Below are 24923 nucleotides of genomic sequence, written 5' to 3'. Positions count from 1 at the left end.
ACAAAGGGAGCATCTTTGATAGGATGAGAAATAATGGCAATTTACATCAGACTAGACCTGTCTGTATTGTTAATGGTAAAGCTGTGGAACAAGCCCAATAGGCCAAATTACACACAAAAAATCTGAGCCAAAATGATGACAAACAGAATTGGTTATTCTGATACAGACATAAAGGAAGAGCAAGTCATCTAAAGGTGGAGAATTCAGTAAGAATTGAGAAGGTTAGAATACAGTTACAAGAAAGATCAGAGAACCACATTCAAACACGTATGAGGTAATATACTTTGGAAAGTCAAACTCTGATATATAAAAAAATAAATGAACAGCTGGGACATTGGGAGTGCTGATACACAGCCGGACCATAACTCACCAGAAGTGGTAACAGAGTAACGAAGGTAATAATGATATCGTTGGCACGATAGGCCAATGAATTGAATACATGAGTCAAGAAGTCAGGCTGCAGCTGAACAAAATGTGCGTTAGACTACACTTGGAATACATTTAGAAGCTTGATAGCTAGACTACAGGAAAGATATGGTAGCAATAGAGGGTACAGAAGAGATGGCATGGAGGGCAGTAGCTATGACAAGGATTAGCTGAAAGGTCTCCTTATAGGAGGTTTAAAAAATGAAGGGCACAGATAAAATGGGGTTAGTGTAATAGGCATTACAGCCAGACATTTAGGTGAGATTTGAACTCATAACTCCAAGCCACTGGATGCTAGTTCTGTGATTTAACCACTCTGTCATTAGTTACAGAAACAGGTTTCAAAAGGTAAAGAATAAATACAGTGCAGTACAGTTAATTGGGGCAGCTCTTAAAAAATGAACACTAATCAGGTTTCCCTTAATTGGGAGAGGACACTGTTTCTAAACAGTTTTTAACTAACATCAGCCGTGTGCTCTTGGGTGGCTGTTAGAGACAGTACACTGTGCTTACAATGAACAGACTTTTTGAAAAAAAATAAGTCAGTTGAATATGTTTGTGTTCAAAACGCAGTGATTTTTGAAAACTGCTGTTTTGCTACTGTTAATAGGGCCGAAATATACTGGGGCTGATGTGTCCCAATTAATCGTACTGAAATTTCAAGTTATGAATTGAATAATTTAGTCTAACTTTTAAATGTGCAGCTAATAGACACAATGAAAAATAACAATTATTACATTTAGTTTACGAAGTATAATTACAGAGCAAACTTGCTTCCTAGACTAAACTCAAAATGTCAAGATTTCAGGAAATCTCTAATCATAAATTGATATTTAAACCAATTTTCAAAATAAAATGCTATCCTTGCAAAGTATCAAAGATAAACTTTTTTTGCCATCAATATTAATACAATCAAAATGTCTCTGTTTAACTGATACAAGTTTTCAATTATAATAGACATTCTGACAGAATACTGGCTCAGCACAAACTGATTTTCAGATCAATGGATTTACCAAAAGATACTTTAAAAAGCCCATATAAATTATACTAGAATGTACTCTGGAACAATAATTCCACAATGCAATGTACAGATCAGTGGTGTACATACGCAAGCAATTCAGAGGTGCAATGAAAATGAAAATAAAAATAAAAATTGCAGAGTCCATAATGTCTTCCGTCAGATGACAGCTCTGAATAAATGTAATACAAGACTAAAAATGCTTTTGAAGGAAAGTCAATGTAAAAGCACTATGCTTGCCTTTAGGGACAGGAAATCAGAGTTTTATTGTGAGATTTAGTGTGTTAATACAAACAACTTATTTATCTAACTTGCAGTAATTCTTGTGTCTTGTACTGTACTACTGCCATAAAACAAATTTCACAACACAGACTCAGTGGCCACTTTATTAGGTAAGGAGTGGAACCTAGTGTGATTTTGCTCCTGCACACCATTTCTGTAATGCGTGGTAATTTGAATACTGTTGCCTCCCTGTCATTTTGAACCAGTCTAGCCATTCTCCCCTGACTTCTCTCAGTAACACGACATTTTCCCCCACAGAAAAGCCACTCAATGGATTTTTTTTGTGAATCCCACCATTCTCTGTTAAATCTAGAGACTGTTGTGCATGAAAATCCCAGGAGGTCAAGTTTTTGAGATACTCAAACCACCCCATGTGGCACCAACAATCATTACACGGTCAAAGTCCCTTAGATCACATTTCTTTTCCATTCTGATGTTTGGTCTGAACAACAACTAAACCATTTGACCATGACTGTATGCTTTTATGTATTGAGTTGCTGCCACGATTGGCTGATTAAATATTTACATTAACAAGCAAGTTTACCTAGTAAAGTGGCTACTAAATGTACGTCAGCAATAATAAACCTGATTCTAACATATCAGCAAAGGGGAATGTTGGGGGAAGGAGTTCAAAACTATCATGCGACATTCTAAATTCAAATTAACACCAAACTTAATCAAGAGGTTATTAAACATCATGCTCTCTTCTCACTGCTGCCATCAGGAAGGTGGTACCTGAGCCTTGGGAATCACAGCACTGGGTTCAGGAACAGTTATTACCTATCCGTCATCAGGTTCTTAAACTAAAGGGGACAACTTCGCTCGCCCCATCACTGAAAAGCTCCAACAACCTATGGACTCACTTTCAAGGATTCCTCATCTCACGTTCTCAATATTTATTGCTTAATAATTTATTATTGTCATCTCTTTTAGTATTTGCAGTTTGTTGTCTTTACACACTGGTTGAACGCCCAAGTTGGTGCGGTCTTTCATAGATTCTATTGTGGATTTATTGAGTATGCCTGCATGAAAGTTAATCTCAGGATTGTATATAGTGATATATATGTACTCCAATAACAGATTTACTTTGAACTTTGATCCTCTCAAGCTTTTCTTCCCAGATGCAACTGATGTTTTTAAGAAAACACGTAACTGCAGTGTTGAGCACTTCTCTCAATTCAAATGGATATGATAATGGGCATGATATTAAAGCAACACAATCGTCATTAAACTTGTTTACAAAGCTAAAGCCAAGATCAGCACACTCTCTCTCAAGTCAGATGGGTTTTGATCTAAATTCTTGCTGTAAAAGCACTCTCAAATAAAAACCGCAACTCCACTTTAAATCAGATTAATTACATCTATAGCTTTATATATACTAAAAGCATCTTGAGAAACCATTTATTAAACTTTAAGACTTCAGGCTCAAATTGTTTTGTTCACTCAGATTTACTATAAAAAATAGGAAGTGACATAGCCGTAATGCACATACGAATTCAGAAAAAAATTCAACCAAACACCTGTGATCTTTGTTTTCTTTGTCCCCCAACCTCCCACCACATACTAAACCTCTTCCCTATAGCATTTATATATCAGTACAAGTCATATGCTTCAATATTTCTGGAATTGACCAGAATTCTAAACCTGTTCTTGAGCATTGGTGCTGCTTCTCAAAACCAGAAGCTCTAGAAAATCTAAGGAATCAGAACAAATTGCAATGGATCATTTTTCTATATTGATTACTCCAATTATTTTAACATTACTATCATAGCTTCTGGACAAGATAAAACAGAATGAGTCAGGGAGAAAACTAATGAAATAAAAACAATCTTTCTGCAACTTTTTGACCATTTGTCTGTCTGCTACAAAGCTCTACTTCATCTCACATTCTACTACGTTGACATTATATTTAAAATAAGAACAGCATTTTCAAATAGCTTGTGTATTTTATATTACAGTTTTCTACAGCAACCATAAGCCACACCATAGTCTTTTTACAGCATAATACCTTCCACAAAAGCGCAAAAATATAGAACACATTGAGTACTGCAGGGCACAATGAAAATGGAGGCTGGAGTTTATGGAACTTGCCTGTTTGTGGTTTGTTCTGAAAGAATTAAATTTAAGCCATCTTGGATTTCTATGTTGAGATAGGTCTCCCAAAAGAGACTGAGAATGGGAGACCCTGATTCAAATTGAAATTCAGTTTGACACTCCCACCCACAGGCAGTGAGTATATGTGGTTGAGGACCGTGCAGACACAAGGTGCCCAGCTAAATGGGAGAGAGGGAAAATCGGCAGTGGCTCTACCTTGGGTTGCACTGCGGCATTCGGCTCTAGAGTACCATCTGTGGAAGTCGTAGAGATGTACATGGCTGCCCTGCCTGCCGTTCTATCAGATCAAATCCAGTATGAGAGACAGCCAGGAGGCAAATAGAGAGAAATTGTGAATCAAGAAAATAAAAGAAAAGCAAGACATTGCAGACATGATCAATTAAAACCAACTAAAAAATACAAAATGATGCACCTACCTAGCCAGCAAAATGCCCTGGTACTCTTCCAGTTGTCTCATGAAACCAACATTCGGTTTAGTAACTGTACGTTTCTCCTTCACATAATTATAAGCTTCATCCAAATTCCAGCCATATTCTTTCATTGCATATGCAATTACAGTGGATGCAGATCTGCTGATACCCATCTTACAATGAACAAGACATTTGGAACCATTTTTCCTGATTTTGGGGGGGGGGGGGGGGGAAGGAAATACACAAGCATTTAGAGTCAAACTATTCAAAAGCCACAAAAGCAATTATGCTTAGGAACCTGACATATATAAAAAATATTCAGATTATTTTTAAAAATTAGAATGAAGATCATTTTTAACACATTAATAGCTTAGCACCAAATAGAAGTGTAATTTCTGCAACAACATTTGAGCATCCCCTTTGTAATCAATTAACTCAAACATGCCCTATGGCAACTGTTTACCAAAATTAGGACTGAAAAAGAAAGCATGTTTTTACTTTGATAGACTATTTCTGTACATGATTGATTTTTGATATTCATGACTGAAGCTTGCTTTGAAAACTAAGTTTTCAGATTTGGAAAATGATTTGCAGCAAAATGATTAGATATCAAAGTGACCAATTTGCGCATGTTCTTTAACAGCATAATAAAATGTTATAAATTAAAATTAAACTCATTACAATTACACAGGAAGCAAAATTCAGAAAACCATACAAGATCTAAACCATGCTATAATTAATCTAGATAAGAGTTGGACATAAAAGTTTTTAACCCGACTATGTGAATATATTGTACAGAATTTGTAATTTAAAACATAATGGAAACAGTACAACACAGCATAAATTACTTCTAGATTACATACTTTGCTTTGGAAATGAATTTGTACGTATCATTCCAATATGCAAGTAGATCGGTAGCCTCCTCATCATATACTCTTATATTGTGATATTCAAATATTCCAGGGAAAAAGTTGTCAATTTCACGGGTGATGTTTAAAATGTATCGAATCCTAAATGAAAGTATTAAGAAATAAATATTAGGATTTACCATTGCCTTAGAGTGTAACATCTGTTCACAGGCACACAGGATGATTTTCAAAATTTTAAAATCTTACAAGGAATTAACATAAAGGCAAAATAAGATTACAAAATATCCCACTAGTTTTTACTGAACTTTTAATTTCTAGTCATTAAAAGTGCCTTTAATCATTTTTATCTTATGGCTGTAAGATTATTCAAATGATTTTGTAAACCCTGTTTGTTAGAGACTTTTAAAAAAAAAAGGAACAGATTATACTAGAAACACTCAGCATGTCAGGTATTCTGACTAAGGGTCTTAGAATGAAAGCTTAATTCTGTCTCCTTTCTCTTCAGATGTTCCTCAACCTGTTGAGTGTTTCCAGTATTTTCTATGTTTTTCAAATTTCTGGCATCTGTGGTTTTCTTGATTTTGGAATGGTTGGCATTGTGCATGCGGCCCAAAAGATTCCTAAACATTTATTAAATATGTAATGTTCAAGGTTACAAGGAATCAAGATTTTTTTTTAAATCTGTGGAATATTATTCAGAGTGATAACTGGGAAAAATTACATTGTATAAGTCAAGAAGCAGTTTCTTTATTAAATGTTTTGACATGTGCTGATTCTAAAATAAAAGCACAACATACTATTTATGAACACATTACACTTGAAGTGTAGTACTTCATACAATATCTCCTTCACTAGACACTAGAATACTACAGCACAGTACAGGCCCAAAGTATGGTACTTATTGACATTTGGTTTGGTGGTTGGGGTAAATTTAACACTCTTAATTCCAGAAAACTTACCCTCTGTTCTGCAAGTCTTCTAAATTGGAAGCATTCCATTCTGAGCCCTGAAAACAGAGACAGTTGGTTAACACACAGTGCTTTCAACCAAAGCAGAAGCAAGCAGCGCTGGTGTAGATGCAAGCTGGTTTTGCGATCTTGAACACTACCATCACCCCTCACTGCCCCCCATCACATTTTGCATCCAAGGTACAGTAATGCATGACAAGCACATTTTTAGTAAAAGGGAGTTGAGTTGTTTTTTTTTAAAGTAACGCACAAGCACACTAGTCAACTTCTTACCCAATTAGCAGATTAAAAATTTGACAGCAATATTGTTTTGTTATTCCAGCTGACTTTTGCATTCTTTGCATTTACTAAGTAAAATAAAAACCACTGGATGAACTTAGTGGGTCAAGCAACATCTGTGGAGGCTATAAGATGGTTTTCTTTGCTATCCAGGACTAATGCTGGATTGTAATCTGAAATTACAGCTATCCTTTACTTCCACAGATACTGCTCAATTCACTGAGTTTGTGCTCCCACTTCTGGTAGTCATTAATGCCTTTTTTCCAACTTTCCTTCTACTTTAAAAGGATGCCAGTAGAGACCATTACAATAGATAATTGGTATCAAAATGACAAGGATAAAGCAGAACTTTTATTTATGAGGCAATATGCATCATACAACCCACTACTAATGAGATTAATACTGCAGTGAAGGGAGTTTGCTGCTCGTCCTTGTGTAGAAAATGTTTTGATATGGGAAGCTTATCATTCAGGTAACATAAGGGAACAGAGGTGAACTAGGAGAATAAATTAACAAAATATCTATTTCTGAAGCTACAGAAAGAATACAGAATCTTAGTCCTAAGTTATTTTCCAAATGAACTGACTTTATGAAAATACGATACAATCACAGATTAAAATGGCCTTTACTGGTAGATAACTGGATTTAGTGTTGATTCCTCTCAAATAAAACCAGATTTCTCTTGACTGTAAGGCCTCTGCAAAATGCACAGTCATTCAACAAAAGCAGATAGTAGAAGGCTTCATGCGGTAGGACATTAAAAAGGAAACTTAATCAGGACAGTTCTGAAATGAATATACTCCATATAAGAATTCACATAGCATCAAGTCACAATGTTAAATCATAAGCTCTTAACTCACTAAAGTAAAAGCAATAATCAGTCAACTGAGGTGGTAGAAAATTAATCTACATTATACTGCAAAAATATTTAAAACACTTAAAAGTGGATAAATCTACATCTCATCTCTCCTTTAAGGGTCTACAATCAAGGTTATAATATGCAGTATGGTCGTGTGTCAGCAGAATATACTATAAAGAGACAGAACAGTAATATCTATTTTTAACAGAGTTAAAAATCCCCAGCATTTAAGGAGTGCAATCAAAAAAAAATTGACAGTCAGCACTAATCAAATAGGACAGATTACCAAAATCTTGGGTGATAGAATAGGTTTTGAGGAATATTTCAACAAGAGTGACACAGATTTAGCAAGAGAAATTTCAGATCCTAGGGTCTGAACAGCTGAAGATAAAGTAAGTAATGGAATCATTAAAATTGAGGATTAAAACTATTTCCTGTGAAAATTAAAAACAGTTCAGAAAAGAGGAATGTCATGGTGAAATATTAAAATATGATCATGGAGCTTTAAAACCAGGAGTTCATATGCATTATTAACCATTTAGGTGAGGGGTGAACAAGATCTGATGTAATTGGGAATACAAGCAACAATATTTTGGAGGAACTCAACTCTGTGATATTGAGCTCTCCCCACAGCACTATTCCCCAATCTCAGATTACCACAAAGTTGATGATGTGAAGAAAAAAAAACAATCAGATTTAAAAGTCAGCAGAAGAGACCTCTGCTCTAAATGTTCCTCATGTTCTCCCTTTTTAAATTCTATATGGCCTCTTGGAGAACATTCATTTTCATATTCACAGATGGGTGGAAGGTGAAGTTAAATTCTGATGTGATGATCCTACCAGATAGACATGTTCAAATATCTCCGTTGGGTTATCCATCTGCCTCAAGATTACAATCATCTCATTATCAATATATTCCTTAAATTCTCTCAAGTTACAGACCATCTGCATTTCCAATTCTGTGCGAATCTGCAGAGAACACAATAATTAGCCATTGCAACATATACATTCTGTTTTTCTTTTTTTACTCCCCCCCATCAGCACCTATCAGCAGAAAAATTACAGAGTTTAAGGACAATTCACTATTAATCAGACAAACTAAATTTCTGATCTGATAATGCAGTACAACTTTATATAGTCCTACTCAGGGTAGTTCTTTCAGGTAAAATTTGCAACTTTTTTTGAGTCTTTAACAATGAACATTACTGTGTGGAAACACAATGTTCCATGCAGGAAGAAATGAGCAGTGATCCTCTTTCTCTTATTATTAAAAAAACAATGCCAACTAATATATTAATTCAGAACTTTCGATTTTGTTAATTTTCTTTTTTAAAGAAGATCACCTACTTCTTTTGATGTGACATTTTCCAGATCTTGTTGCATCATAATTTCTCTCAGTTTAGTCTTGATTAGTCTTTCAGTAAGCTCTCGCTCTGTTGGTCTACATTGGTGCAAATACAATAACAATGGGAAGAAACAATGATCACAGGTAAATTAGATTTCTTGTTTCTTAATTAATCTCAAATAACAGGTGCTTTGTGAACTTAAAATATATCATTCCCTTAATTATTCTGATAATTAATGGGACATTGAAAACATGTAAACTACTAATGGTTTCAGTAACAAAATTCAACAAATTTTAGAATAGCAGTCTACCAACCTTTTTAAGCCCAAGATCTCCTATGTCGGCCTTAGTGAAAGGCAAGATCAACCCCAGATCGATTAGTTACACGCATGGGCACCAGGTCAGAACAGACCAGAAGTAAAACCTCGCAAGCCTTAAGTAGAAATAATGTATAAACACCAGGGGTACCCACCCTTTTTTGCACCGTGGACCAGTTTAAGATGGACAATATTCTTGCAGACCAGCCGACAGGGCCCGGGGGGGGGGGGTTAAAAATGGCGGGAATACAGCAATACTCGAAGCAGGTTCCTTATGTCCAGTCTATTCCGCAATTTAGTTTTCGCAGCTCTTGGCACTTAGCTTCTGTCCCGCTTGCTCATGTTTTTTCCACTCACAAAACTCAACAGGTTTGAATTTAAGTGCAGGGTGCTTGGACTCAAGGTACCAAAGCAGTTTTGAAGGCTTCAGTGCCAAATTAGACAGCTTCCCGGCCCGAACTGCAGCCACCTGCCTGCCTGACGCCAGCTGCCTTGGCCAGGTGTGGCTGGTTGTGGGTGGGGTGAGAGGACAAGGTAAGGGTTGGCGGTCCCCATGCCAGGGTTGCAGTCCGGAGAGGGCGACCGACCAAGCGAGGAGTGCGTCAGGGCGCGCGCCCGCCCCCCTTGTAAGATCTATCGGCCGACAAAAGTTTGTTTCAGTAGATCGCAGCACGGTAGCTGCTCTGCTACTTACAAAACCCTGAGCCCGAATTAGGTCGTCTGTGAGTATCTTAGCACCGGGTTTCCCACGAACATTCGGTGTGTTAAACGGGTTTAGAGGTGGTGCCCATCTGTCCGCGCTCCAGGCCAGTAGAAACAGCACCTCCCATCGGCCACGCGAGGCCAACCAGTGATCCCTGGCGCAGGGGGGTCACTGTGTTTAGGCGATTGATGACCTTACGTGCGTTCAAGTTCAGCAGTGGGCGTGACAGGGAATGAGGAAAGGTGCAGCTGACTCAACGTTTCCTCGCAGCCCAGTGATTGGGGACCACTGAAGTACACTGTGCAGGGGAGCTACATGCACGTGCACTGGGCAGAAAGAATGGAACTAAAACCCCGCAACCCAGAAACAATCTCTCAACAGTATTTGTGTGTGTGTTTATTTATTTATTTATTTATTCATTCATTCATTCCCAGGATCTGCTGGGAAAGTCTCAAAGATCAACCAGTCAATCCCAATCGATGGGTTGGCGACCACTATTTTAGAACATTGTCAATACCTTTCCATCTTTGGACCATTATTTTTCAATAGCCAGCTCAAAAACACTAAATGCAAATAATGTGTAAACAAAAAAAAATAGCCACCGCCCTGGGCGTGGGAAGAGATTTCAGAAGCAAATCTCCATTTCTAATCTATATAAATAAGTTTGTTGAAATGTGCAAAACCAGATAAGTAAATAATCAGCTGGATTGCTTAGCACAGAACAGATACTGTACATGCATCAGTACACTGAGGATTTCAGCACCTGCAAAGTGCTATGTGAAGGTACAGAACCCACTAGAGCTCAGATGGTGGCATAACTGACAACCTAATCCTCCCTGGACTACCCAGTGAAGCTAAAGAAATTCAATAATGTTATGAGTTGAGAAGCTGGATATACTTTATATTTGAACCCTCAAGCTTTTAGATGCATATCATATTTATACTGAGTTAAATACTGTGTGTAATTAGTTTGGCTACAATAAGTGTATGGGACACTGGAAAAATGTTGAATTTCCCCTTGGGGATGAATAAAGTATCTATCTATCTTATGCCAGTCATATTGCTGTACCTTTTGTTCTAATATTTTCTTAAACTGAATAAAGGATTTGGATCTTTGACATCAAGATGACATTCAGACCCAATATCTGTAAGAATAAGAACACTCATTGTAACACCACTTGATGCTGCCAAACTCAATATGTTAGTTAGCTCCACGACCGAATGACTGCTTTAATGTATTGCCTTATCTAAATGTGTACTATATTCTAGTCACAAATTATACATATGCTTGTCCATCTACAGAATTTGCTACCTCTTGCTTTGAGACTAATATTGTACATGGTTTGGTTTCTCAACTACATTTACTTTGCACCAACAGGCACTGCCTTAAATGCTATCAGGGGTTCTCAAATCCTTAACCTATGTATTTTCTGAAGATATGACTCCAGCAATGTTGAAAATGCAACAGCTGATCAGTGCACAGCAAGGTCAAACAGCCAAAAATGTGATAAAGGTTAGATAAGTCATTAATTGAGGGATGGAAGTTGGCTTAGAACTAAGAAGTGTTTCTGCAGTTATTATAGTAAAGAAGCAGATGTAATATTTGTTCAAAATCTCCTCTTGAAGATTAAAATCTCTAATAGCACAGTCAACCCCCAGTATTTCTCAAAGATGCACATCTAAAAAAACAACATTCTTCAGGGACCAAGGTGCAAATCAAAGTACATACATCACAGACAACCCAAAATATTAGCACAACAATATTAACAAACTAAAAAGTATTCTGTAGACGTACAAGTTGACATAAAGTGCATATAATAAACAAGAGTATACTGCTACTGGCTGTCATGAATAATATGTACTAGGTGATAGTAGGCCATTCAGATAACAATCAGACAAGTTTCACAACCTGTGGGAAGAAGCTATTACTCAGCATAACAGTCTGCGGTTACTGCTGCCTGATGATGGGAGGTCAAAGGGATTGTGGGACAGATAAAAGGAGGTCCCTGACAGAGCTGAGGATGCTTACAGCATGTACAGCATCCTGACCTAACCAAAATGCAGGGCAATTTCACTGAAGACCAGGCTGATGTTGTTATTTTCCCCACTAATAGGATGAACTTAATACAGAAGCTTTGGGCCTACCCCAGGCTGCTCTGGGGATTTGGATCTAAGGACTAAATTTGGTTAGGAATGATGCTGTTGTTGCTTGCTTCAACTATTGGCATGATTTGTTTTTTCTCCCCCCTTCTTTCTCTGTGGGTACTGGGGGGTTGGTCTTTTTTTAAAATTGGGTTCTTTTGGGTTCCTTGCTTTGAGACTGCCTGCAAGCAAACAAATCTCAAGGTTGTATAATTTATACATTCTTTGGTAATAAATAGCATTTTGAAATTTTGAAGTTTATCCTTTAATACGCTTTAGAGAAATTATCATTATCATCTTAATGTTTAAATACATCTCATTCTTCTGGGAGTTTGTAACTTTTTCAGTAGGTTACCACTATTATTACATCACAGCAATGACAATACTGTAAAATTACTTCATTGACTGCAAATCAATTGGAATTATGATAGGCACAGCATAAACATATTTTGATCTGAGCTTGAACCAGGCCTTGCACCAATGTTCATTATAAACCATTGTCCTGTTTGCTTGGTTAATCCATTGTGTGCCTTGCTCATCCACTGTTGAGTGGCTTTTAAAATTTCATGAAAATAAAGTAACTGAGTAAGCATTATACGAAGATTTCTTCAGTTGCTTTTGATCTGTTACTTTGTGCAGAAATATCTTAACATTTGAACAGACTGATACTAACTAGTTCAGATGATAGGTTGTCATCTGTGACACTCTTTACAGATTAGGAAGACTATTTTTAACTAACAAAGTAATTGAGCACTATTGATAGTCAGTGACACTATCAAGCTGCCACCTTATTAGGAAGCTGATAGTATAACATCTTCTGTGGAAAAAGAACAGAGAGCTATTGATAAACATGGACAATTTATAGCAGAGTTATTGCTTTAAAACTGCAGTGTTCTGGGCTCCAGACGCAAAATCCTAAAAGAATTGGGGAGATGTCACAGCTTAAATAAATCAATTCTAAGGCTTTAGTATTGCTGGAACATCCAGCATCTTCAGGCATCGAACATATAACAATGCAGGCCCTTTCTCCTACCATGCTGTGCTGATCTTTTAACCTGCTCTAAGAATAATCTAACACTTCCCTCCCACAGGGTCCTTAATTTTGTCTTCATCTATGTACTCAAGAGTTTCTTTAATGTCCCTAATGTATTTGCCTCTACCGCCAGGGAATTCCATGCACCCTGACATTCTTCCTATACGCTGCTCCAATCACCTTAATATTATTATCCCCTTGTATTAGTTATTTCCACTTGATCTATGCCACTTTTCATCCTGTACACCTCTATTAAGTTACCTCTGGTCCTCCTTCACTCCAAAGAGAAAAACCCAAGTTCACTCAATCTATCCTCATCAGACATGCTCTCTAATCCAGGCAGCATTGTGGCAAATCTCCTCTGCACCCTCTCTGAAGCTTCACATTCTTCCTACGAGGCAACCAGAACTAAACACAATATTGCAAATGTGTTCTAACCAGCATTTTATAGATCTGCAACATTACCTTGTGGATCTTGAACTCAATCCCCAAACTAATAAAGGCTTCCTGCCTTCTTAACAACCACATCAACCAGCTGAACTTCAGCAATGAGACTTGCTTTTATATCTCTAATTGCTGACAAGAAATCAATTGGCTCAACTTCAACACCCCTCACTCCTCCCCGAGCCTTACTGCCTCTAAATGCTCTGTCCTCCACCCTCTTTGCGCCAATCTCAACCTTACCAACAAACCGCAAAGGGGGTGCTGATGTAGTGTGGTAGACTGCCCTCTATCTTGCTGAGGTCAGGCAGCAACTCTGAGACATGGCCACATACCTACCCCTTGAAAAGGACCCCACTCCAGGATATAATTATTGTTTGATCATTGTTCTGCCCTTGGTATAAGTAACTTCAATTTCCTTAATTATTTCAAAACTTGGAGTCAGAGAGATGCACATGGAAGCAGGCCTTTCAGTCCACCAAGTAAGTGCCAACTATCAATTACCAATTTACTCTAATTCTATGGTTATTTGATCTTTTAAAATTCTGTTCTCATTATTATCAACTCTTCCCACATTTTAGAGTGGTTAATTAAGCTAACCGTCGACATTTTAGGGATGTGAAATGAAACCTGAATACTTGGGGGTCAGGGTTGTGTGTGTGTGTGTGTGTGTGTGTGTGTGTGGGGGGGGGGGGGGGGGAGAAGCCACTGCATCACAGTGAGAATGTACAATCTCCACACAGAGAGCACCCAAGGTCAGAATTGAAACCAGGTCTCTAGCATTGAAGCAGTAGGTGTACCATCTGCGCCACCCACTCTAGCACAGCTTCCAAACATCATGTGTTCTGCCATGTCTTGTCTGTCACAGCTTAACTTTGTTAATTAAATTTGCTTAATTCTTTAAACATAAGGCTACACAATTTCCTTTAAGAAACTGGAACAGGAATGGGCTTTTCATTCTCCCGTGTCCACTCCAACAAGATGATCATTAACCTCAGCCTGTTCCCTTGCATAATCCCCATAACCCTCCGCTAATGTCCCGTTCTCTACACATTTTTGGGATTTATTTCAAGTTCTACTTTAATTTCAAGTTCTACGAAAATTACTGAAATTTTTAACCTCTTAAAATTAATAATTTTTCTTCTAATATGATTGATGTGAACCCATTTGAGCAGCCTATGTTGATCAGATTCTTTAGGTTGGAACAGGGAGATCAGTGCCACAAAAACCACTAAACCTTTTACATAAGAACATAAGAGATAGGAGCAGGAGTAGGCCAATCGGCCCCTCAAGCCTGCTCCGTCATTCAACAAGATCCTGGCTGATCCAATCTTAACTCGAGTTATCACCGAGTCCCACAAGGCAACAGTGCCAACCAACAGGGCACCATGCTGCCCATTTTATTTTATTATTCATCCCGCCCAAACCCATGTGATCACCCGGGAAAAAAAAAGATTTGCCAATTGAGGAGAAAAAATCTGGAAAATTCCTCTCCGACCCATCCAGGCTATCGAAAACTGGCCCAGGAGATCACATGGCTGATCTAAACCTAGCCTCATGTCCACTTACCTGCTCGCTCACCGTATCCCCTAATGCCATTTTTATCCAGGAAAATGTCCATCTCCGTTTTGAATTTACTGAGTGTAGTAGCTTCCACAGCTCTCTGGGGCAGTAAATTCCACAGCTCCACTACCCTCTGAGTGAAGAAATTTCTCCTCATCTCAGTCCTGGAACGGCATCCTCTTATTTTAAGATTATGCCCCCTAGTCCTAGTTTCACCCATCATTGGGAACATTCTCCCCACATCCACCTGATCAAGCCCCTTCACAATCTTAAATGTTTCAATAAGATCGCCAATCATTCTTCAGAACTCCAATGAGTAGAGTCCCAATCTACTCAACCTCTCATCATACATCAACCCACCCATCCCCGGAATTAACCTAGTGAACCTCCTCTGCACTGCCTCGAGAGCCAGTATGCCCTTTCTTAAATATGGACACCAGAACTGCACGCAGTACTCCAGGTGTGGTCTCACCAATACCCGGTACAACTGCAGTAAGACCTCCTTGTTCTTATACTCCATCCCCCTAGCAATAAAAGCCAGCATTCCATTGGCCTTCTTGACCACCTGCTGCACTTGCATACTAACTTTTTGTGTTTCCTGCACCAGGACCCCCAGATCCCTTTGCACAGAAGCACTTTCCAGTTTCTCTCCATTTAGATAATAACTTGCTCTATTATTTTTCCTGCCTAAGTGCAAGACCTCACACTTATCAGTATTATATTTCATCTGCCAAATGTCTGCCCAATCACTCAGCCTATCTATGTCCCCCTGCAGGGTTTCAATGTCCTCCGCACTCATTACACTCCCTCCCGTCTTTGTGTCATCAGCAAACTTTGATACGTTGCACTTAGTCCCTTTCTCCAAATCATTAATATAGATTGTAAAGAGTTGGGGTCCCAACACCGACCCCTGCAGAACACCACTAGTCACCAACTGCCAGTCTGAGAATAAACCATTTATCCCAACTCTCTGTTTTCTGTTAGAAAGCCAATCCTCCACCCATGCCAGAATATTACCTCCAATCCCATGATTTTGTTTCTTTCTAGTGAGGAAACTGCTTTGCCTCACAATTGACCACAATATTATAGCAGTTAACAAAGTGAATGAAAGTTAACATTCATTCTGTTTTCTTGGTTTTCACTGAAACAATCCAAAATATGGACAGATCATCAAACCATGCAAACATATCACCCTTCAGTTACATCGTGGTTTAATTAGATCAAGTGGAGTGCAATGTTTCTCCGTGGAAATAAAAAAAAAAGATATTTAAAGGATGCTGGGAGATAAAGGTGTAGTAATAGATCATATACATACACATCAGTAAAGAGCACAGGTGAATCAGAGCGATGAGACTGCAGATCCTGCATTGCATTCCACTCATTAATGAAAGACTGGTTGGAGTTGATGCGACTCTCGTAATAACTAATCCATGTCAGGTATAGACTTCCAGGGTAGTAATTGTGCGTCCTGGCAATCTCACAGGCTTTGTGTAAACTTTGTAGAGCAGACCTGGAAAACAAATTCACAAGTCATGTCAGAAGTTGTTGCCAGAAAGCTAATCTGTTGAATAAATGCGGGTTTTTTGCCAGCAGGTATAACAAATGCATAAATTTAATAAGTACACACATGATCGTATCAAGGTGCACCTCTGCTGATTTCAGAGTGATTAATGCAGTTTTCATCTATTCAGATTTTATACATTGTTAATGGAGAATGTTATCAAATAGACACAAGATCCATTAGAATATGATGAACTTCCACAGAGAACAGTGCTATTCACACTAAATAAAATACGAAGAAAACATTTATGAGCGTATTGGCATAACTAAAGGGACTGACTTAAAGGAAGAGGTTGGCCAACCTAGATTTTTATTCCTTGGAACATGGGAGAATCAGAGGCAACGTTAGAGAAGAGCTTTAAAATTATGGTGGATAGTAGCAGTATTTTTTCCTTAGGGTAGGAGACACCAGCATTAGGGGGCATAGATTTAGGGTGAGAGGGGAAAGAGATCTAAGGAGGCCTGATATCAAAGAGGGCAGTGAGTATATGGAACAAACTGCAAGAAGAATTTGAAACAGGTACAGTGGTATCATTTAAGCAGCACTTGAAAAGGTACATGGAGGGGCAGCGCTTGGAGGGATATGGCCCAACACTCAAAATTGGGACCATAGTGGGCACTATGGTCGACATGGACTCATTGGACTCAAGGGCCTGTATCCAAGTTTTGTTGCTCCAAATTAGTAAGGCTTGTTGGATATTGCTACATTAACTGCCCACATCATTGCTCTTTCAATGGCCACAAAAGTTATGGAACTGCAGTATTATATTTACATTTCAGAATCTATTAGCTGAAACAGCAATAATAACTCATCAAGAAAAATGCTGGCAAATAGTATGTTGTCACAAAAATTCTTACCACATTGCTTGTACGGACACAGGCTTGAAGATGTGAATTCTATTCACTGTTGACACACTGAACCCACTTGGGGGGTGAAATCAAAGCAAAAAAAAAAATTAGCAACAAATATATCAGACATAAAAACCAAAAACACTAGTGTGCAATCTCTACACAAGAAGATCCTAATCTATAAGAAACAAGAAATTGCTAAGCTACTTACAGAATGCTTTTATATGGAGAAAAACAAACTACAGTTTATATTACTGTACCACTGTCAGTTTGGATGAAATTTCTATTTATTCTAATTATACAAGGTGAATGACTGATTAAATGTCAAATCGTAGGCCAAGATACTAATACAGAGCAGCTAAGTTGGTTACTGTCAAAGAAAACTCAAATTCTTTTAGTGGCAATTATGTCATTATTGCCACATAGCAATAGGGCAGCTTTACATATTGGCCCAAGCCTCCTCTTATGCCATGATGAGGCCACCCTCAAGGTATCATCTTCTAGCTATCCTTCCCATCCTTTCACCTTTTTATTCTGGCAGCTCCCCCCTTCCTTTCCATTCCCGAAGAAGGGTCTTTGCCCAAAACATCAACAGTTTATATATTTCCATGGATGCTGTCTGATCTGCTGGGTTCCTTTCACACTTTGTGTATGTTACTTAGGACAGCTTTATTCTGATGGGCATTTGATAGTTAATGCTTAAGTTCCTAACCCACTAGTAATTATGAAAATGTGTTTTGAGAGTTTAGCAAAAATAGAATGGCTGGACATTCTCAGCAAGTATTTGTGGAGAGCAAATGAAGAATGAACATAAGTGAAGTGGGAAGTTAACATGATAGACAGCAGGATTCTCAGGGTCAGTTTGATTGATAGCGGCGGGGGGGTATGGGGTGGGAGGTGCTCTTGTTTTTAGTAAACGGCCTGTGTCACAGTTTTCCGTAACATGATGCTCATCATCTGCAATTGTATCAAGGACAGCAAATTAAAAGAAAACTCTTTGTGACAAAGAAGTCAATTATTTCATATTTGGTTAGTGAGAAGAGAAGTGCTAGAAATTCTCAGGTCAGACAGAATATGTGGAAAAGAATGTAGAATTAACAACTGAGTTCAATTCTTCATCAGAACTATTAGTAAGAGAGAATAACATTTTGCCTCAAAATGAGGCTCAAACCAGGTTAACATTTCAGTAGTTTCCTTAACTGGATATTTTAACCATACTACCTAGTAGAAATACAAATAGGTTTGATATACCAGAAGGTAAGGGGCTGAAAATCTTAAGAGGTTATAAAATAATGTACTGCAAAGACTTGTTCTGAAAAACTGTTTGAGAAGATAGGGGAAAATGACATTTTAGATGTTAATGAAAACGATCAGAACCAAAGCCATTTCTGTTGTTGGCTTTGACACGAACACACTACCACCATCATGCAAGACTGACTAAGGCAAGAATCTAGACTGATTTTTCACATTGTTTTGCCTCTAATATTTCCCTTTTTATAAGTAACATGCAACTTATTGTTGGCTTGAAGGCAGTACTTTGCTTCGAAAAAACTCTTATTTGACATTTATTGCTAAATTTCCAAGGATTTACAATGTGCGATTATATGTTGGGTTCCCAGTGTACTCACCCATCTCCATCCAAATGTATCAGTGTGTCACTCCATAATGGAAGAACTAGGCCCATGGTGCAAGTACTGCTGCAAAGATAACAATCTACAATTAGCAATGTTTCAGTGCACTTTAAGATATCAGTATAAAGCAATCTGCAGTGAACTATTAAAGAAGACAATCACTAAAACCATAGACTGTATCCAGTTCAAGTACTTTCAGGAAAAGTGCAAAACCTATCCAAAGAACAAGAAGTAAACCAGTAATGTCAAATGTTCTTGCATATAATTAAAAGCAAATTATGAGTACACTCTTCTGGGGCTTCCACCTGTACCCAGCTATCAATTTTAACCTGTGCTCCTTGATGAGACAAGGTGGGACAGTGGAAACCAGATTGGATGTGGACTAACCAATCAGGAGCAACAGACAACTGGGATACAAATACCACCGAACTAGATGCCTGGGCATCATCCCTGATGAAGATGATAGAGATTATCATTGAAACGTCGTTAAAAATCGATTCCCTAACCTAGCTGGAAGCCAGAGAAGAGTTTACTCATCATATATGCCAGGAAAGCACTAGATCTTTTTCAAGAACAAATTAGCTTAACAAGTGCTTCCAAAGGATTTTTGATCTTTGCCCACGCCATCCTTTCAGAAAAAAAATCTCCCCTTCACTTGAGAAAAAGACCCTTTTGTTTTCACTTTCTAAAACTCAAAGGATTTTGAGTCAGTCAAAATGGCAGCATTTAAGAAAAAAGGGATGCTGGAAATTTAAAACAAAAATAAAATGTTAGAGGTACTCATTGTTAGGCAGCGTCAATGGCAAAGAAACAATCAACATTGTGGGTTAAGATCAATTGTGAAGGCCTTCAATTAAAAAAAAGTCAAGGTAGATTGCATTTTCAAAGAGTTGTAGGGAGGGATCAGGGTTTCCCAAACTTTTATGCCATCAACCCCTACCGTTAACTGAGGGGTCCGTGGACCTCAGGTTGGGAACATGGAGGGTGGAGAGGTTAGAGTGTTATGGGCTGAACATAGGCAACTGGAGCTGGCAGAGAGAGTCCAGTGGTCAGCATGGATCACCATGAAAGGCATTTTCGTGCTGTAATATTCTATGACTCCAGTTAAGCTTCTAAGACTGTCTTTTTTTGATATACACCAACAGAATTGACCAATAAAGGATAAATTAACAATTACATACTCTGCAATTTAATAAAAAAATTAAAATCTTAAATTAAAATTAAAAAATTAAATTAAAACATTTAAAAATTAAAATTAAAGTATTTTCAGCTGCTCTTCATCAATTTTAACCCATCAGAGTTTCAATATTGAATACACAAAAGCGCTATTATCAATTATGAGAACTACAAGATGCGGACGCAGTTAGATTCTAACCAGACTTAATCATTGTTGTTGGTTAGAGAATTGTTAATTTAATTTTTCTTGCAAATACCATGGAGATTGCAGCAATTAGTGGAGCAGCATGGACAAACAAGAGGCTGCAGATGCTAGAATCCAGAGCAAAATAAAATGATTTACCACCAAGATTTCTCCATTCCCCTCACCCTTCTGGGCAACATTCCATTCATCTTGCATCATTCTAGTCTGGCAGTCTGGCCCCTACCTTGCTGATGACAAATAGCAGCACACAGATGCATCCTCATATTGACCTTTGGTAAGACTATCCCAACAAACACTAGACCCCTATTTCCCACACCATTACACCTGGAGATCATTCCTCCATAGCCCCCAACTCATTTCTTGCATCTATCACTTGCCCAAAATCCAGGACTGTCCTGGTAAGCATTTTGTTTCTGCCTACCCTTGTCCTACTGAATTCATCTCTTCATACCTTGACTCTTCTGTCTCTTTATCCAATATCTTCCCTCCTACACTCAGAACACCTTGCATTCCCTCTAACATTTTAACAACTTCTGGTTCTATGCCCCTCATCACCTCACATCCATTATGGATAGCCAGTCTTTATACAACTCATTCCCCCAGTTAAGTCTTAAAGCCTTCTGCATCTTTCAGTAGCAAAGATCCAAATAATTCCCCTCTACAAACACATTTATCCACTGAATTTCCAGCAGACTGTTGCTGGTGGAGCAACATCACTCCCTGCTCAGGTCAGCTTTGCCTGGCCTAGGTTCTGTAACCTTTTATTAAAAAAGGCACATACAAACTGAAATGGATTTTTTTGAGAAAGATTTCTTTTTTTTTGGGGGGGGGGGGGTGGAGTGTACTGTTCCAATGAGTTGACTAGAGGTATATTTGAAAAAATTGGATTTTTAAATAAAGGTGTTAATTTTAAGATTATAAGATTCAAAATTTACATTTTGAAATTAGCACAATTTCTTTTCTATTGATGTGACCTTTTTGAAATTACTGCAGCTTTATCAGCTGTATTTCAATGAAAATTGAACATTAAAAGCTATACGGGACATTTCAAATCAAGTCAAGGCTTGAATTAACAAGCATCAATAGCCTTGCTCATCTTACAACCACCATATGGAATCTATGCCTTACAATTGTTACTGCAACTGATAGCAGCAGCAGAAATATTTTACAGTTGGAACATCATGCAAGGATTTGGAACTCCATATCTATGTCACAGTGGAAGTGTCTGTATCCTCTAATATAAAAATGTTCTTCCTGAGATAAATTGCATACAAGACTAAGTGTGTGTTTAAAATAATAAAAATGTCAGCCATTCATCTGTAAACATAATTCAGTCAAAGAACAGAGTACCACTACTACCAGAGAATCCTAGAGAATCATGTAATTCATCTAATGTCAGTCAGGCAATACAGAAACAGGTGCAGATAATATTTATATTAGATATTTGCAACATGCAAAAAACTTTTTAGCTAGTATACTATAAAAAAGTATAATACATCTATTAAATTTCAAATCATGTTAAGTTCAACAAATATGCCATTAATTTTGCATTCCAGAATTCAGAAGCAGTATATCCTGATCAGTACTTTGCAATGCTGAAATGAAGTTCTGAAATGCTCTGGGAGACAGTTAACACAAATAACTTGTGTTGACGGCACAAAATGATCTCATGGAAAGTTTTTAAAAAAAGATGCCCTTGATCATGAGTTATTCTTAGGTCTTCCCCAGCCACATGCTTAAGGCATTTCAAAAAGCAACATGCAATGGAATGGCACTCAGGAATTATATCCACAAATAGGGAACTAGAAAACATAAGCTGTCATGTTTATATAGCAACAAGCAGGCATCCACCCACCCAACACATTCGATGCTAGTCATTTGTTCTTTCATTAGACCAATTTAAAGTAATTCTCCATCCTCATGTTAGCAAACTACAGTAGGAATGCCTATAAAAAATATTTGCATCCTTAGCATAGGCCATTGTTGATCAAAGTCTCTTCTTGCCTATTTACAATGAATTGGTATAATTGAACAAAGAACCAGAGCTGATATGGCAAGCTAAGCATTAATATGTAAAACTCCAAGGGAACAATTTCTGATTTCTATCAATCGTTTGACATTTTAAACAATTTTTAAATGTTCCACTGTCAAGTAGTCTAACTTGGTCAATTTTAGAGCTCATATCCAAACTGTATCCAGTAAAGAAATATTTCTCTAGCTCTACATATGTCCAAGGCTATTTTAAGTGGTTACAGTAATATCATGTATAGCGTTACATTCATCACGAAGCAATCTAAAAATTCTTAGGTAAGGTTGAATGGGTGCTGACTCAGCTCCTACTCCCTGACTTGGAATTACTGCCTGCAATGACCTTTATCGGTTGCAGTGGCATTGCTCAGAGTTCTCCATGTTGGAGTCTGGAAAATGCAGGAACTCAGGTGGACAGGTGACAGAATCCAAGCCTTGAAACACCCTAAAACTTTTTCCAGGTGAAAATGCTAAGCAGGATTATGCTACTTGCAACTGATTTCAAGTTTTTAAATATCTTTGACAAAGGTATTTGACTATTGACATAAAAGTACACAGATGTACACAAATCCTGAAACGTTTAAAATAAAACAGGGTTTTACATGTTTCATTGAAATCAATTGGGTTTTTACATGTTAGAACTTGTGCAGGATCAGAAAAGTGATTCCCAGGACCAAGCAAGATTGGCCTTTTCTGCTGGACTACATGTGCAATCTAGTAGCATAATGAAACATCAGTAGTCCTGAATTGTGAAGCCAAGAATTTACTTCCATTTCAATGCTGAACAACAGCAGATTGGTTGGATCAAATGGCAAAAGCCAGCATAATTAGCAGTATCAACATGCTCACAATATTTGAAAATAGTTAGTCATGTTAGTATTTTTCTTGCAACAGGAGAAGCCTTGAATAATTAGTTACTAATCCTCAACTGATGCACAGGCGTGCATTGACTATACTGAGGAACTCAAGCCAAAGGGACAAAAATCAAACTGAAATCTATTTTGCTTGATCCCAACTTGTGAAAATATAGATTTTTTTTAAAATATTGAGTGCATTAATCAGAGATATAGTTCAAAGGTAGAAATGAAAGTGATCCAATAATGGTTAAAAGCAAATGGGACATACAAATTGACAAAAATAAAAACATTGTCCAACAAATATTATAACAAAACTGTCTCAAATAAAAACTAGAATAAATTAATATAATAAAAAATCCATCTGCTTTCAATCTGACAAGAGGACATCTAACATACAGACATAATCTTCAGATGACTATGCAAGAATGAGTTGATCATCAAGTTATCATAAACCTTCATTTTATACATATCAGAATTCAAAATTTAACGTTTAGTTACACACTATAGAAGGAAGGAAGCTATTGTTTTTCTACAAATAAACAAACCAGTTAATTAACAGTCTTACCTATCTTTGAAGAAATCCATTCCTAAAACAATACTTTCTTCTGTATCTTGTCTGCCATTGGTAGAAACCACCACCATGTATCTAGTCAGATCTATGTATGCACTTTCCAATCGTACAGCCTGAAATTTTTCAAAATGAAAGTTACTTCAAAGTTATTTTAATATCCAATTAAAATTAACATTTAAATGTCAGTGTTCATCCAAATACAACACATTTTCAGGCCAATGTGTAGATGCAAGGTTACCCTGTCATAATTCTTAGCAATTTCATCTGAGCTTTCTGAATAACACTCCAAAGTATACTTCCCTCCTAACCTCATTGAATGCTACAACAAACTTCAGGGGCGAAAGGGCTAACTTCTGCTTCCATGCTAAAAGTTATTGTCACAATACTATCCATTAATTAGCTTCATTACTGCAAGACATTTAGAAGGTGTGGCAAATTCTTCTGTTGAAATCAAACAGAATTTGATTGCTATAATATTGACAAATGGGTGCATTATACTGAAGTTCATATGCTCTGAACTCTATTACATCATTTATACTATTCAATAAATATGAACACATTTGTTAAAACTAACCTGTTACAAGTTTGCTTTCAATTTTGGTGTGGAACTGCAAGAATAAATTTACAGACATGATCATAATTGCTCTGGAAATTATCCAGAAACAAGGATGCTTTCAATGTAGTAACTGCTGAAAAAGTGTAGCTATAAATGGTCTCTGAAGACCTATCACCTTGGTGTTCTGCAGTTTCTCTCTGCTGTCACCCTATTCTTATCTCCGAACACCTGCATGACAGGGTACGTCACTGGAATTGCAGTTGCACGTAAACCGCTGATCGATTAGGGATGTGCTCCATGTTCGGGTCAGAAGAAAAAGAAGCCTTGACAACACTGCATCTTTAAAGAACTAAGAGGAGGAACCAGCCTTTTGGAATCCTATCTCTTCTATGTCAGTGATAATAAATCTGATTTTGCATTCCCATGGGCTCCAACTATCAAGGGAAGTTTTGGAGGGGGAGGGGACAAAAAGCAAAGGAAAGAAGTATGACTGCTACATACCACCTCCAAACTGGTTATAATGCACCTGGATATTCTGTCAGTGGAAAAGCACAAAAAAACTTGGCAGCCAAAGCAACCTAAACATCTGCCACATCACAAGATTTACTGCAAGCTACTTTTAGTTTTCCCAAGAGCAGTGGCAAAGCAAACTTCCTAAACATCCGTGCAACAATAATGGATATTTTTAGCTACTCATGACCAATAGCAAAGCATATGCTG

The 24923-nt window shown here is 37.6% G+C and overlaps 1 protein-coding gene across 3 annotated transcripts in view; it reads right to left on the bottom strand.

The window, feature by feature from the left end:
- LOC132396021 (protein phosphatase Slingshot homolog 2-like) overlaps nt 1–24923 on the bottom strand; it is a 152586-nt gene that overhangs the window by 13090 nt on the left and 114573 nt on the right. For 2 of the 3 annotated variants that reach the window (XM_059973322.1, XM_059973319.1), the window contains 9 exons: nt 23642–23760; nt 18808–18876; nt 17189–17254; nt 16086–16280; nt 8574–8667; nt 8067–8195; nt 6080–6126; nt 5115–5261; nt 4258–4458 (listed from right to left, as the gene is read on the bottom strand). In XM_059973322.1, the coding sequence (XP_059829305.1) occupies nt 4258–4458; nt 5115–5261; nt 6080–6126; nt 8067–8195; nt 8574–8667; nt 16086–16280; nt 17189–17254; nt 18808–18876; nt 23642–23760 (1067 nt within the window). The remainder of the gene's footprint in view (nt 1–4257; nt 4459–5114; nt 5262–6079; nt 6127–8066; nt 8196–8573; nt 8668–16085; nt 16281–17188; nt 17255–18807; nt 18877–23641; nt 23761–24923) is intronic. The other variant, XM_059973320.1, reaches the window with a different exon arrangement.

The sequence above is a fragment of the Hypanus sabinus genome, chromosome 6 (genome assembly GCF_030144855.1).
Source record: "Hypanus sabinus isolate sHypSab1 chromosome 6, sHypSab1.hap1, whole genome shotgun sequence".
NCBI lineage: Eukaryota > Metazoa > Chordata > Chondrichthyes > Myliobatiformes > Dasyatidae > Hypanus > Hypanus sabinus.
This window is presented reverse-complemented; position numbering and strand designations above follow the sequence as displayed.